Below are 16,686 nucleotides of genomic sequence, written 5' to 3'. Positions count from 1 at the left end.
TACATTTCGACATGTGGTTATCGTTCTCCTTGATCACTAATAATCAGCATCGACCCTGAAGAACCATATCGCTCAATCCATAGCATGAACGTTTTGACACTACTTTCAAAATGAACAAAAGCGTAAGGTGAACCGATGTATCGTCAATCCAGAACAGGTGCACGATTGTCATTGGACAGTTAAACAAAGTTTCAAATAAGGTCGGGAGGACGTCTCGTCAATGCTGGCTTAAAAGTTGAGGTGCAACGTTGTCATCTGCAGTTAACGTTTCTACTAACCACTGATACCTTCACATTTTGTACGTGTCATGTGTCACGTAGCATATTGACATTTCTACAACATGGTACAAATCATGTACACGTTACATGTTTAAGACCTCAGTTTCCAGATGTGTTTGTGTCCAAAACATGATCTTTTCCTAACCCTAACCGTACATATCTGTGGTTTGCAGAAACATACATTGTCAACATTTATTCTGGTGATTGGGTCACAATGAAGATAGTTTGACATCAGAATAGTTACTAAATGGACTGTAGGGTAAGATTGTTTTATCAACATTTAAGCAAATCACATGTGATCACATGATGACCTGATGTAATAGCTGGAATAAGGTGTTACCAATAACAAACCAGAAGGGGCAGGAAATGTTTGGTACACCTGAGAAACATTTCAAAACATTAGGACTACCTTTCTTTATTTAAATAAATGATCTATACTCTTCTCTCCACCTCTCCAATATAGTGGAGCTACTACAATGAAGTGCCAGCGTTCATTATAAACACCCCACTACCTGCCAGTTGAAATGCTGTGATGCTAACACAGTCTCTTTACAATGTGGGAACAGAATTGTTTGCTGGAGAAGAAAGAGAGCACACAACACAGAGTGTGTGCGAGTAATTTGCGTGTCTGTAAACTGTACACGGGCGAGTGTTTGAGTGTGCAGCGCAGCGATCCCTCGTCAGTGGAGAGGCAGAGGAGTGGGAGGATGCCGAGCAAACCAGAGGTGCATTATGATAGCAGGAGTGTGTGGTGCGGGTGTAGTATTGACTCTAACAAGCATGCTTAATAGATGCACACATGCAGTATATGTTGGACATCAGCACACACACACAAACACAGCACGCATCAGTGTCATTTCCATGGATGTATGTGAGGACCACTGTCCTTCCTCTGCAGTCCAATCATGTGCTTCCAGTGGCCAGTGGCAGTTCATTACAGTCACATTATCAGCACTTATGGACAGAAACGTCTCGTAGTAATGAAAAGATAACACATTTCCAGATTTAAAAAAAATCTGATTTTCATACTGACAGACTGTGCTACAGGCTTGGGGAGTAACTGAATACATGTAATGGGATTACATAATTAGGATACAAACAAGGGAACTGTATTCCGTTGATGTTACAGAAAAAGGATGTAATTTGATTACAGATACATTTAGTAAAAACACTTCATGGGTCTCACACAACATCACTCTGGTCTCCAGTGAAATATTAAGATTAAATGAAGTCACCACATGATATGTTTGGTGTTAAGGTAATCCAAAAGTAAGGGAAAGTAATCAAGTTACGTTACTTTAATGTTGTGATAATTGTGACTTTTTAACAGGTAATTAGTAACTATATCAGAGTAAGGTGATCCTCCCAAACCTGGTTATTAATACATGGCTCAGGTCAACATCAAGCTTCAAGTGTGTGTGTGTGTGTGTGTGTGTGTGTGTGTGTGTGTGTGTGTGTGTGAAGCAGTTTATAGTACCTGCCTGAAATTGAGATTCAAAGGTCAGCTTGGCTCACATCACACCATTACTCTCTCTCTCTCTCTCTCTCTCTCACACACACACACACACACACACACACACACACACACACACTGCTTTGCTTGACAACAACATGTCACGTTAAGGGTCAGTTTGGCCCCACTGATCTCAATCAATGCACACTACAACTGTCTCACATGTGAATAGTCCAAACCACCGTGTGTCACCCTGTGATGACCACACACAGATGCCTCTAGCAGCACGGACACACAGCCAGCCTCTCCACAAACACCACAGACTACGCAGCGTCTCCCAACAAAACCGATTACTGTAACACAAAACAGCAGGGTTTCACGCAAACACATGCCTCTGCAATCCCTCCACGGTTCGTCTGATTAGTCGGGAGCACACCAGTCTCCGGATCCGTACAAACACCCCTCCGATCGCACGCAAACACAAACTTACCCGCTGTGACTCGGGAGACGCAGAGACCGCTGAGGACGAGCAGGAAAAATCTCTCCATCTTTCTAACGCTGGGGCGACGTGCGGTCCCATTTACTCTGCCCGGCGGACTGCTGTGCCTCGTTGAGCTGCTCGGCATTCACGTCAGTTCGTGCGTATCGTCTGGACTGGAAAAGCGGAAGGACGCCGCTCCGTCGGCGGCTCCTCAGCACCTCGGACAGCGCTCAGCGACACAGCAGCCCCGACTGTCCGCGAGCCGCCGGCGACCAGCGAGCAGCCCCCGGCCGGCGTCCACCGAGCGTCATCACCGACTGGAGCTCGAGTCCGGAGCTGGTTTACGTTTGCTTCGTCGGCCCTCCAACTGTGCTTCAAAACCCTCCCCGATCTGCTGCTGGTGGTGATGCTGGAGGTGGTGATGCTGGAGGTGGTGCTCAGCCTCAGCACCGCTCGGCTGCTGCTGCAGAGTGAAACGTGCTGGCTTTGTATATGAGCGCCTGGACTGACTGACTCCTGAAGGGTTTACAGTGAGGGAGGAAGGCGGCAAGACAATCAAGACAACCTGGCGAGATAACTCGTCAAATATAAGTCAATAAATATCGAATAAAAGGATTTTTAAAATGATTGTTAGTGTCCTGGTCCCACTGGTCTCTATTGTTGAACAGTTAAGGCCAATACTTTATTTGAAGCAGCAGTCTTTGCCCCAGATTCCCCCTGTCCTCTACTATCTCAATCCCATATTTCACACAATCAGACACACCAGCTGAAATAATTCAGTATGCAAAGTTCTGTCAGCAGCTGAAACTTGTCGAGCCCGGCTCCTCTCTCTCTCTCATCCCCCTGCTTCACTTGCCCACTCGGTGAGCCACTACTCTGGATTATTGCTGCCCACTCCTCGATTAAATATGCATGCACTGGCCCACGCAAACAGTCGCCTGCTCAGAGATAAAGTCTCAGCTTTGGACTGCTTTTTCCAACTTCCAAAACAAACAGGTGCCTCTCGGCTCCAACTCCGAGTTGACCCCTCCGCGTCACACTGTTTCAGAGGCGCGGTGAAGCGGCTGCAAAAGTGGGAAAAAAGTCTGGTTACAGTACCTGGTGATGTCCCCGCAGCGCGCTGTGGACTTGAAGCTTCCCGGGATGTGTGTGTCCGTGTGCGTGGCGGGGAGCAGAAGTTCAGGAGACCCGGCACTGTCCCCTAGCTGTGTCCCCATGAAGTGTACCTCGATTCACAGCCTGCTGCCTCTGAAGTGCTGCAGAGGAACACTGTAGTTGTTGTTGTTGTTGTTGTTGTTGTTGTTGGGGTTGTTGTGCTGCTTTTTGTGCATTCTTCACTCTCCTGTAGGATACTGTTCTCTCCTCCGTGTGTTTGGTAATGTCTGCACAAACTCTCCTCTCTCTCACTTGCACAAACCCCTCTATCGCCACCATCCCTGAGCAGCAGAGGTGGAGGAAGTGTTCACATCCTTCACTTGAGTTCATGTAGTAATAATGTAGAAACACCTCTTTACAGGTAAAAAAAAAAAAGTCCTGCATTTAAAGAATGTTAAAGTATTGCCAACTATTGCATACAGCTATAAGTGAGAAGACCCCCAGGGTATACACGAGTGAGCGCTAAGCAAGACAATAAAAGCAACTACAGCTGGGGGCATATGGTCTCTGTGTCCTGCATGACTTAGCTAAACTTCATCTTACTTAAAATATGGCAATCTATGGCCTTAAAGATGTGATATGTACAGCATCATTTTTCCATTAACGGAAGTCTTATTTACATCGGAGAACAGCTTGTTTATTCACTTATTCACAGTTTGTTACATTACCTCATTCATTTTGTAAATATTAAAAGTCTGAGTTTGAATTTCTTCTCCCAAACTACACTGTGCCCCCTTAAAAAATGGCAATCGATCGCCTAAAGATGTAATATGTAACATTTCTGGATATAAGCACGATAAGATCTTTGATTGGCTATATATTTTGTTGAGTTGTGAATGGTCTTAAATGTTTCCAACCATGTGCAAACCAAGAGAAATCCTTAATGTTATTCAAAGTTATGGTGATCACTCTCCTCTTTCCTCCGTCAACGTTCTCTTTGATTTCTTGGCCTCTGTCATGACGTAGAGGCTGCTGAGCCCAGCTCTGTAGCCCACTGGCTTTGATTCTGTTGCCCATTCTGGCGCTGCTCCCCATCAGTGCAGGCATTGTTTTGGGCTATTTTGACAGGTTATGAGCTGTTTTATCCCCCCAAGCATTAATCTATAGGAGTTTGAACATACTGAATTATCTATTCATTTTTCTCCCCTTAATTTTTTCATTTTTTGTAAGATCAATAAGACTTTAAGAGATCCAATTGTGTATAGTTTCTACTCATGGGAAGAATGCAGAGCTGTATTTTCAGTTCTGTTTACAATGTATGTGAAGTGTATACAGGCCTTTACCCTGTATTCATGCATGTCCATCCAGCTGACTGGAAACACTAGGAAAAAAAAAAAAATCTCGGCTGGGCAGGAAAAATTGGTGATCTCAAATTGATTTCAAAAGACATTCACACCCTCAATGCACGGTCAAGCTCGAGTGCCCACTTCACACACGCTTCTGCTTCACTGAAGAAATGGAAAAATGGCTGAGGACATCGACAGTGAACAGCTCATAGGAATGCATTTGGCCACGAGAGCGATACAGTGCAGCAGCACCAATTTATTGATTTATTATTATCGTATTATTCATGGGATTTGTTGGCAGTAACAAAAATATATGCCGTCACCAGCCTTGTTATAAACTAATGTCAACTTGACTCTTTTGGGTGAATATGTGTCAGCTGGCGACTCCCAAACTTTAAAGAATTTGTCTTTATCTTGAAATATCAACGCCCAGGCAGCATGAAGACAGCCCGCTGACTTGTCAACAGATTCAATAGCGTGGACCTGTCAGCGATCTCTCAGCTTCCCGGGCCAACAGAATGATAATCGTCTTTACATTCAACACTCAGCAAACACATAAAGGACTCAGCCCAAGTGAGTCATTTGCTTCTGGAAATTGGCCTCACTGATACTTTACAGTCTTCGACATTAAACTCAGATCAAGCAGAATATCAGCAATAAATCTGATGTCTGTATGGATGTTCCAGTTCATCCGTCTTTTTGTGAGCTTCAGTACAGTGCAGGGAGACAGTGTTTATCTCAGGGAGGGTGTGGTAGTGAGGTTTTTTTGTGTTTGTTCGTTTGACAAGGGAAAAGGATTTGTATGCTCCCTGTTATCATTTTTTGCCAGGGGAAATGGGGATGGTATGGTGGGCGTCAAGTGGAATATTAGTCTAAGCTTTTCGAAGCAAAGTCCTAGTCGTGCCACTCGGCAGCCATCTTAGTAACAGTTATTTTGGGCTAACAAGACCAACCCCCTGTCTAAATGAATGGGGGAGAGCCAGAACTTCACTTTTAAAGGTGACCTGGACAAATAAAACTGCAAGTATCAAATGACCAGTCAAATCTGACAAAATCTTTTTTCTACACTACCAGGAACAGGTGGAGAAGTACCTAATCTTCAATATCTATTGACCTGTAAGTCAAATTCAAACATCTCATGGCAAAAATTACTAAAATCTGCAGCCTATAAAATACTCACGATATGTTAGTTTTAAATAGCACAACACCAATAATCTCCATAATGTCAATAATCAACAGCTGAAAATGCAATACAGAATGTGCTGATGATAAATATTGGAAATAAATTGTAGATTGGATCTAAAATTGTATATCTTGTGTTCCCATCCAGCCTGGGAATGGCATCAGAATACCCCAAGAGGAGCTGGAGATGATTGGGAATAACAATATCTTATCTTCCTAATAGTCTGCTGGCACCATGACGACATTATGAGGTGGTTGTTCAAATGTCAACAACAAATCTCAATCATGAACTTATATAACAGTGCATATGTTCACTTTTACTCAATATGGAAAATAAAACCCCATGTATATAGCAGGCAGGGGGCATTAGTCCATGTTTTTTGAGACAATTCAGACATTTCGTGATGCATTTAATTTGAAATTGCTGAGGCATGAAGCTCAGCCATCATCACTTTTAGTCACCAAGTATAAACTCCATCGGACAAAGCTCTACCGCCACCGAGGATTATAAAAACTCAAGACACCAGAACTGTTGCAAAAATCGACAAACTGATGCAGCATTTTTTTTTCTTAAACGCAGAATGTAACAGCAACGAGACCATGACGTGAATATTTAACACGCACCAACATTTCCTGTCGTGACATTGGATCTTACTATGACTTCTCTGCCTTTCCAAATGAGTTTGGATTATGAGCTCTGGCAGGTCGCTCAGAGGTGAGGACCAGGACCAAGAGGGGATTTGGTGTGTGGTGGAAGCAGGGATGGAGGGTATAGGAAGCGAGGGACCGCGTTCTTTGTTCCTGTTTCAGCTTGATAGGATTGGGACTCCAGCCCAGGGAGAGGACACACAACCAAAAATTGTGCTGTGACGGCAGACGAAGGTGTGATTAAACCTTCGAGAGGAAGAGAAGAATTATAGTCCACACATGGAAAAGGTTAAAAAAACGTATTTACTTTCTCTCCCTCTCTTCAGTCTTAGCGTGAACGTTTTGATTGGCACCCACTGTTGACACGTTGGATGATTGAGTTCCTGCTCATAATCCCATTACAGTGCTGCAGATTCAGACTTCATGTGTTGCTTTATGTGAAGACTAAATCTGAACTGGCAGCAGCTCACTGACTCAAAGCTTCTTATGGCAGAACATGGAAGATGAAGCTTTTCAACTGACCGAAAATTACGTTTAATTAATTTTAACAGTATAAGAGAGCACCGGCACCTCTGATGGGCAAGAAGTAAATGCCTTATTTTGTCAATGTACTCTCTCCTGAGGCAGATTAGAGGCATAACAACATTTTCTTACTGTCTAATTTGTCCAGTTATGTTGATGGCAAATTATTAAGCTATTTGCCTCCGTTCATTGGTTGTGAGTGAAGCGCCAAACTCATGCTCTTCGAATTGAAGCCAATGCGGAAGTACTAAAAAATGCAGTTCCTCAGATGGCCACTTGAGGCTGGCTCCTAAAGCGAGTCAATCCCGATAAGAACCCATGTTAAGTTAAGTTTACAGCAGAAATAAAGAAGTTTACAGCCTGGTACAAAAAATGTTTTTTGTCTCTATACCTAATGTATCCCTTAATGACAACTGTATGGACGGGTGCATGTTTACATAACTTTAAACATTTTAATTATATTGATGCTTTAAGTTCAGCATAATTAGTAGCATGGCCGCTTTGAGTGACAGATACTTATTGCTTATTAATATAGCTTATTGCAGTCACTGAACTTGATCTCCGGGCAGTATTTGTAGTGTTGATGCCTTTTGGAGATTTTGATTCAGATGTCGGACAAATAATACGTCCTTCTCTGTGGTTAATTGGACTAAAAGACCGAAGTGGCTGGCCAGAGGTCTGTGTTTTGGATTAATAATTGACTCTGCTAGCATAACCGGCAGACAGCTGCTTGAACTGGTGAGCGCTGTGGAGACAGCTGGAGCTTCTGGAGGAAAACACCAGGAGGGTACAGAGTTTGTTCTGTGAACTTTTGGGGTTACAAACTGGATATATCTTCACTCTCACCTTCAACAAGGAGCCACAGAGGTGCTGAAATCCACTGTAATGTGCTATAACTCTCTTATTTGACTGCTGAATCGAGGAAAAGTACCATATAGTAAAGTTACTTTTCTTCATGAATGTACAGACAGGAGATGGGGAATAGAAAAGTGACTGCAGGATAACAGAAAGAGTGGTAAAAAACATCAAGGGCAACAGCTGCATGTGGTGAAATGTGTGAAGCATTCATGGTGAAAACTATCTCAAGTCTTGTATAAACCAAAAGTGGTTGAAATTCAATTTCATTATGTCACTCAGATTTAAAGACACATTATGTAGAAATCGGCATTTTGGACAACCACTACTTTCTAACCACTGAAAGGGCATTTCAGATCGCACTGCCTCATGTTATTTTTTTTTTTCCATTTGAAGGGCACCCGTTAGTACGCTGCATCATGTTTTCTCATTTTATTAGAAAGCGCTTACGTGTCTGAAAAATGGCGGTTGCTAAGAAGTGGCTAAATGAGATTACAGATGTTGTCACGGACATTAAATGTCATCATGCCGAACACAGAGACTCATCTACTCACTCTAACTTCTAGTGATCAGTTTATAGAAAAAGTGTATAGTAATTGTGTAGTAAGACACAGTAGTGGTGGTGATGTTCGAGTCATGTGACTGCAATGCAGTCTGTTTATAGCCTAACATTAGCATGTTAGCATGCCCATTTTAGAGCAGTAAATGTCACTTTTTAAATTTTAACTTTTTCAAGTAAGAGCTGAAAAAAGTGTAATGTTGCATTTAGCTTTTGCCTGTCAACATACATTTAGACGCCAATATAAAGAAAGAATACTGTCTGTGCAGCTGTGTGCTTGTGTTAGCTCTCCTGCAGCTGCTGTGTGAACGACTGAACGAGGCTGAAGGCCGGGAGATTGCAAATCGTTGAGGGCAGGAGGCAGACGTGACTTCTCTCTTAGGCAAAGAGACCAGGACAGATAAAAGAAGTGAGGTCAGTAATTATTACAGTCTACTGATCCCACTCTCCTCACTGCCATTGCTGTCTCCACCCTCCCCCCGTCTCCTGTCTCCTCATCTCTACATCCTCTTTGACTGACTCCCCCTTGACCACAAGAGCATCTAATCTCTCCACCTATTGTTTGGGTTTAGTCTTTGTTCAATGTAGTCTCCCCTCCTTTATTTTCATCATCTTTGACGATAAACATCTATACATATTCACTGTCTTGTCTGTCTTCACTTTTTGTTTCTTAATCCTTTTTAACTTTTTGACCCCAGTCTTTAAGAGTTTGCCCACATGAGACTGTGAGATTTGGGGAAGGTCTACGTGTCAGGGCTGTTCAGGGCCGTCCACACAAATAACAGCCGCCGTAAATCAACCCATGAATGAGACAACCATTGGATTCAGCACCACAGTCAGCACTTCTGCCTTTAACTAACTCGACGAGTGGACGATAAAACTATAGTTGAGGCTGTTTGTGTTGTAATGAGTGTCACAGGCGCCTGCTCTCAGGTTAGCCCGAGCTGAATGATTTGATTTGGTGGAATAGTTACAGTGGAGAGGGAGCATTTCTTTCCTTGGCAGGGAAGTCAATTTAATTGGCCACGTTTTGCATCATAGAGCACAATTGCATCGCTGTTTTATGGGAGGCTGTTGCAGGCCTCATTGGAATAAAGCTTTCTGACTCTTGCTGCAGCACCTATTCATCAAGACTGTAATCTTAACGTTACTGGGGAAGAGTTAATGTTTACTCTGGGAAGTGAGGGAAATGACCTGCCTGCTGTGTATCAGAAAGAAAAAATAGTAAACCAATACCCTTAATGTGCTGTCTGGAAGGGTAGACATGCTCTGAACTTTTTATTGATTTTAACTGCACCGTAAGCCGCAATTATTTTATTTACCGCTTTTTAAAATTTCTTTTTACCGGTTTTAGGGGGTAGGACTTTGTAGTCTGCTGACATGACAGTGATAGATGCTCCAAAATGCTCATCAGAGGAGCAGAGAAAAAAACAAAAAGCAGAACAGATTGGGTAACTCTCCGTAGGCGTGCGAGCACCCATCTCTCTGATTCATAGCCCGATAAGTAAACCTCTCACTTTCTGGGCTACGATGTTCTGCTTACATGCAGCGCTGCAAGATGATCAAACATCCAAACTAAAATCGGCATTTGCAAATTCCCCCCTAGTGTTAATCAGAGCCGCTTCCAAATCCACCACTTCTAAAAGCTCAAAGTGCACAGATCATCTGAGATGAAACACAGGCGATTGATTGAGAGAAATCCCCTAAGCTGCTTCTGCATCTGGTTTCTGCAACTCCGACTCTTGATCTGCAATGTCATTGAAGTTCCAGCGCTCCAAGAAAGCACTCAGGAAAACTACTGCGGCTGCTGGGGTAAAAAAAAAAAAAAGGGCTGACATCACCTTCGGCTGTTGATGAATATTCATAAAGTAGGAAGAGTTGTGTGGAAGGTGAGGTGTTGTTTGTGAGTGAGTGTGTCCATGAGATAGTCAAAAAGTTGACGACATGATGAAAGTGCACATTTGACAAACGTCTCAGTGGTTTGTAGTTAAACTGGTGATGGAATAGCAAATCGGCACAGCTCAATTTGACTCGCCATGGACATAAATGCTGGTGAAAGACACAAAATAGTGCACCTTTTACTAGAAATACTGGTTTCACACAAGTTGGGTTGGACTTTCATAGAAAGTTTCAGCCATCCTTTTGAGAATTATTACTTTATGGTCATCAATTTACAGGTATCACCAAAAAGAAATCCTGGTTATCTTACAGCAGATGTACAGTCAGGTATTCTGGGTGTTTGGGGCGAATAAACCTGCAGCCAAACTCACCTGCCAAGATGGCCAGAGCCAACCACTTTGAGGCTCTTGAGAAACTAACGGATGACGTCACTACGGCTCTGTCAACTGTTTTCTTCACGGCTTTTCACGGTTTCAGAAGTTTTACCTCCCAAGCAGCTTAGGTAATCTAAACTGTTGGCTCGATGACAAACACTTGTGCTCCTGACTTTGTCGCAGCATTTGTCACCATGTTCCCTGCAATTAACTTGTTGAGTAAAGTATAGTAGTATAGTAAAGTATAATTACCACTGATAGGACAGAAATGAATTATTGAGAAGAAGACCTTAAATGTGACAAACTGGAATTTCCTTTTAAAGCTCCCCCCAGTCTTGCCAATACTGTCCACACACACAAACACACTCATTAGAAGCTGAGGATTTGAGGAGATGACTGGGGGCTCGCAGAAGGAATCAGCACAAATTATAGCAACAAGAGAAAAGAAATGCCCCCTTCGTGTTGCGCTGTAAGCAGTCACACTGAGCTTGTGTGGGTGGACTCACTGACTCGAATAGCACAATCACTGACTAACCACAACGCTCATTTGCAGTGCGTCGGCTGCCGTGTTCTTAAAGTACCTCTCTCGAAATCATTGTCTCCCTGCTGATATGATGCGCTGCCCAACAAACTCGAAGCAACACTGCCCTTCAACTGTGTGTGTGTGTGAGTGTGAGTGTATGTCTTGCCTTTTTTTGCCCTGCGAGGGTGATGCTGCAGCTGCGTTCTGTTGGCCACCCTTTTCACTTGGCCGGTCATCTCAGCCTCTTTTCCATCTCAGACATGGATACACTGAGCGGTAGCATTGTTAAGCCTCCACGCGCAACACATGGATTTAACATCATTCATCAGGATTATAGTTGCCATATGCTCAATTTACACTGGTAGTTATTACCCAGCGTATTACCCACCATATGGATTTTAAGGATAAAAGACACTGATTATATATTATTTGCATTAGACACACGCACGGCGCAAATATATATTCAGTCCACACAGAAAAGCTGCAGGAGCAGCCTCTAACTATCTGTTTGCCATTTCCCTCTGCCTTGTGGCTGTGGCAGGTCAGTAAATTGAGGGCAACTACACAGAGCAGGATCCCCACATATCCACCCTCACTCATGCAGCCGCCTCCCCATCATCCTGTCACTCAGTGCCTCTCTCAATTAAATGGACCACTAAGCACCAGTGCTCATCTGTGAGGAGTGATTTCCTCCAAGGCGAGGGACTGCGGGTTAGCAGAGCTGAGCCAACGGGTGGAGGGATGTTGTGTATGCTTGTGTTTGTCTGCCTTGTTGGATCATATGTTTTTGCATTTGTCTGCAGCTGCAGTCACACAGGAACAGCCAGCCTGACTTACAAGCCTTAGTGACACTGATCTCTTCACGGCTGTCTAACCATGGAAAAATACGATCCTGTGTGGGCTCACCCTGACTAAGCCTGTGACTTCACCTCACTCTTGGCTGATTTGTCTGTTGTCGTCCTGCGTCTCCAGCATCTGTCCCCATGTGTTCCCTGTGTTCCCGATTTGTTTCCCCTTGACTTTTTGGTTTCTCTTCAGTCATTGTATTTCTTTTTAGTTTTTGGACTTTGCTGCCTCTTTATCGCTTGCACGTTTCAGCTTGCATTGTGTCTTAAAAGTTTCATATTGTCATATCTTGGTCCAGGACGAACACAAGGTCTATGATTATATTTCACCTAGAAAGACAAACTCAGTATGAGTATGCAAATAAGAGACAGTTACCATTTTTCATTGGAGTATTTGTTTCAACCAACCATCAACTAAACATCCATCAGCTCTCCGTTCAGATGCTTTCTGAACGATTCGAGGTATTCAGTACTCACCCTATGTCTCATTGTCATATTCCTCACAAGTGATAGATTTCTTGAAGGTCTGCCACATCATGGTCGTCCACAATGTTGATGATCTTTATGACATCTATAACTCTGATGACGTCTAGGTTTTATCGGACGTCTAGGGTGTGCATGAAGTCTCTTTACATAATACATATAGGCATCACATTGCAAGCTTGATTACATCCTGTACATTTTACTTTCATGCTTAAATGTGTGTCCAAGACGTGTGTTGGTATCTCAGAAAAAGGACCCTGTGTGTTCCTCTATTCAGTTCTTCACAATTCTGAATGGGAAACACCTTCTCGATGCTCAGAGGTGTCCGTCTACAACAGCACAACCAATGTAGAAGTCTGGAACTTTTAATTCGTCTCATGGTTTGGGGTTTTAGTTTTGTGATTTCCTGTTTTATGTTGAAAGTATTTCCTCGTGTGTCATGTTTCACTTTCCACTTCCTCTCTTTGTCTGTTTTCCTGCCTTTTTCTATATATAAAACTGTGTCTCATTTATTAATCACTCCCTGTGTATTTGTTGAGGCAGACATGAAGAGTTAATCAGATGTGTGCCAATGAGTTGAAGATCAGGATTTTGAGCCTGCGTGAAATCAGCCGCCAGCTGAGCTGAGGCGCGCTGTTAGAATCCAAAATGAAACACGTCTTTGGTGACTTGTCTTGGATGGCTTCCTCAAGCTGATTGAACATGACTTGTCTCTTGATATTACCGCCTCTGTCTTTCATTCTTCACCCTCATTTTTCTCCTTCTTTCTGTGGCTTCCAGGTGCATAAACCAACGTATGCTTTTGTCTGTGTTTGTGTGTAGTAGAGAGGGAGGAGCATTTGCGTATTCAAGGATGCCAGCCCACTTGGGAGCTGCAGCGGGCGAAGCACTAATCCTCACTTCAAAATGTGAGTTGAACGTTGGCCTCTAATCGAAAGCTAAACGCCCCCTCAGTCCAGTCACTGATGTAACAGGTCACTTTCACACACCTACACTCTTTAACACCCTCCTGTTCATTGAACTAAAGATGGCAACAATCACATGGTAGTACGACTAGTAGTGATACAAGCTATTCATATGGTTCCATCCATTTTCGCGCTGTGCTTGAACCTCAGTCAGCTGTCCCGTTTCCTGTTAAACTTACATGTGCGAGGTTTGTCTTTGTTGAAAAGGAGAACAGCTTAAACCTGCTGTAAGCACTGCTTACAGCAGGCTTTAGCTTCAGCTTCCTATCAGTTTTGCAGTCAACAATCCCCTCCCTCTCTCTATGACACCACACTTGCATCACTCCTTCCTTTTTTAAAATGTCCCTTGCATCACAATGTACTCAAAATAAACTGTAAAATGTAAAAAATAAAGCCATTGTTGTAGTTGACTGTGAGGCCAAATAAACACGTTCAAGTCACCCTCTTTTTGTATCTGTCTCTACCTCTGTCAGTCTCATTCTGTCCTTTTCTTTGTCCCTCATTGTCTTTGTGTCTCCCAGGTTATTCGTACAAAACATTCAGCATGGGGCTGACAAAGACCTGCCTGCTGCATGCTGATACAGCCACAGAGCACCGCTCCAGCCCCTTTCCTCTGATGTAACGCCATGCGCATGCACACAGACATCACACAATAAATTCTCTTTATATTTAGAGCAGGATGATGTGTGCAGAAGCTGAGAAAGGCAGAAAGAATGGAAGCATTAACAAATAAATAATTTCCTTTGCTTGGCCAGAGAACAAAGGGCCGAGAGAGCTTCAGTGGGCAAAGGAGCAAATACACAGATTTTGAACGGCCAAAAGGATAGCAGTGCATGTGCAGACAAACGAAGGGCAGCAGACGGTGATAGATGAACACAGACAGTGGGCGACAGTGAAAAATGAGAGGATGGCAGTTGTTCTTGAAGTGACACATACTGATGATGGCAGCTGGGAAGTGAGGTATGACCAAAACAGAGGGGTAGAGAGGGGTGTGTCAGATGAACCTGAGCAGTCGGGTCAGTGGAAGTTAGTTTCTGTGCAGCAGAAGCGTCTGACATATGTGAACACACGCAACGCGCACAGCTTTATCAGCACTGAAAGGACTGACACGTGCAGGGAAGAGATGCAACTCCAAGTTTCACAGTTTTTGTTGCCTTTTCAACTTCATCGGCGATCCTTTTGATTTGTGTGTGAATGCAATCAGACTAAATGCCTTAAAGGAGAACTTTAATCTCTGCTTACAGGGGTTGGGGAATACTGCTGCACATGTAAAAAAACAAAAAACAAAAACTTTTGTGTCTCCTGAGGGGGCTGTGCAGCCTCTGATAAATTGCCTCAAGGGATGTCACTTGAGTCAGTGTCGGCTGGGTCTGAAGACTACAAGTTCTGGAGGCGAGATTAGATGAGATAAGATCTACCTTTATCGATCCCCAGTAGGAGAAATTCAATTTGGCACAGCAGCAAAATGGAATAAACAGTGTGCAAATAATATAGAAAGCAGCAGTGCAAGGTAGGAATTAACTGAGAGAAAAATAAAAAAGAATAAAATAAAGACTACTCAAATAAATAGAAAAAGTAGAGTGAAATAGAAATACTATATGTACCAGATGGATCTGTGTGCATGTGCCTGTGCAATATTCATGTAAATGTGCAATGTGCCGAAAATTTCCCAAGATATACATATAGTGTGTACGCACACAAAGGCTGTATCTACATGTGCCAGATCTGTCGTGAACTATAAGAGTTACAGCACAGGAACAGAAGCAGCAACTGTGTTTAGGACCTGAGCCAACAAACTATTTACCTATATTCATTTAAAATGTGACATGTCCAGGCTTTGTGCACAAAGTCAGTCAGGAGTTTCTGCTCTCTCATGTTCAGTGGCACAAATATTCACAGTGAGAAAAACATTATGACAAAAGTTTGAATAAAGTACCAGCCTTATTATGAAATTAAAGTTATAGTCATGAGATAAATTATTATTTGAAATTATGAGATGAAATGTCAACATTAAACTCAGTTTTTAATTAAATTTTAATCATTTTCATTATTTTTGTATCTCATATTAATGTCTATTTATATTTATATAAATATATAAATGGGAGAGAAGTCAGTCTCTTCTGGGTCATAGTGCAGCTAAAGATTTTTTTAATACGATTTTTTAATTTCTTTTTATTGCTTTTCCTTCTAGTAGCCCTATGCATGACCTCCAAATTTATAAAATCCTGGCTACGGCCCTGCAAGCGAGGAATTATTCTCATTTAAAAGATGCCGGTAGACTTTGTGAATTAATTCCCCCCTCCCCTCCAAACAGGCGGTTTGGTTCATTTTTTGGAATAGCTTAAAAGGTAAAGGTTCACGATGCTGTTGTTAAAAATAAAGCAAGCACACTCTCCGCTGTCTCCTGACCACACCGTCCTACCTGCCTGCCCTCCTTGTTCACCTCATTGTTTTTCCACTGTTCAATAAACACCCTGCCTCCGACGGAAGCCCTCATTGCTGATTGGATGGATGCTCTGTCTGTCTTTTAACTGGAAGAACAGATGCCATTTTCTATTTTTTTTTATTAATAGTTAACTAATAACTAATATAGTTAATTAATAACTTGTGAAGGTCAAAACCTAGACTACATAGTGCCCCTTTAAATGTACTTAGTTATATTATATCACTGGTGAACCTACTCCTTCAAGAGAAAGTTGTAACACAACCTTGCAAAGACAGAAGTGAATAAAAAATGTCCTCCTCTGCAGGAAACAACTTTAAACCAGTGTGACAGAATGCTGCCCAAAATTTGATTCACTGATTGGAGTTTCTCTTTGGCAGCGGGCCTTTAATCTAAATACCTGCAGCATCAATATATTTAAACCCTGTTAGTGCTGTAAACATACTTCCCTCCATTAGCAGAAGAAATGCACTTCAGAAATATGCAAATAAATAGAAGTGCTGAAGCAATTAAGAAAGTGAAGTAACTCGGTTTGATCGGATCGATCAGAGCAAAGATGAAGTACTTCTTATTTAATGTGTCCAAGCTCAATAAAGTATTCATTAGCAGGTGATGGATAACAAAGGCTGTTCTTAACCATCACAGCACATCTCAGTCTAAAATGAGTCATAAACAATGTACAGTACAGATATGACATCCATCAGGCGGGCAGGCAGGCGATCAATCTGTCATTCA

General features: G+C 42.6%; 1 protein-coding gene across 2 annotated transcripts in view; it reads right to left on the bottom strand.

Moving 5' to 3' along the window:
• The window catches only part of fndc5a (fibronectin type III domain containing 5a), a 28,184-nt gene extending 23,954 nt beyond the window's left edge, over nt 1-4,230 (bottom strand). The window contains exon 1 of one of the 2 annotated variants that reach the window (XR_014624734.1): nt 2,222-4,227. Coding sequence is in view for 1 of the 2 variants with exons in the window: in XM_084381755.1 (XP_084237881.1) it covers nt 2,222-2,357 (136 nt within the window). In the remaining variant the exon portion in view is untranslated. Of the gene's footprint in view, nt 1-2,221 lie in introns of both variants that reach the window. The other variant, XM_084381755.1, reaches the window with a different exon arrangement.
• Nucleotides 4,231-16,686: the final 12,456 nt, after the last annotated feature.

The sequence above is a fragment of the Pagrus pagrus genome (genome assembly GCF_965226575.1).
Source record: "Pagrus pagrus genome assembly, chromosome: 18".
Taxonomy (NCBI): Eukaryota; Metazoa; Chordata; class Actinopteri; order Spariformes; family Sparidae; genus Pagrus; species Pagrus pagrus.
This window is presented reverse-complemented; position numbering and strand designations above follow the sequence as displayed.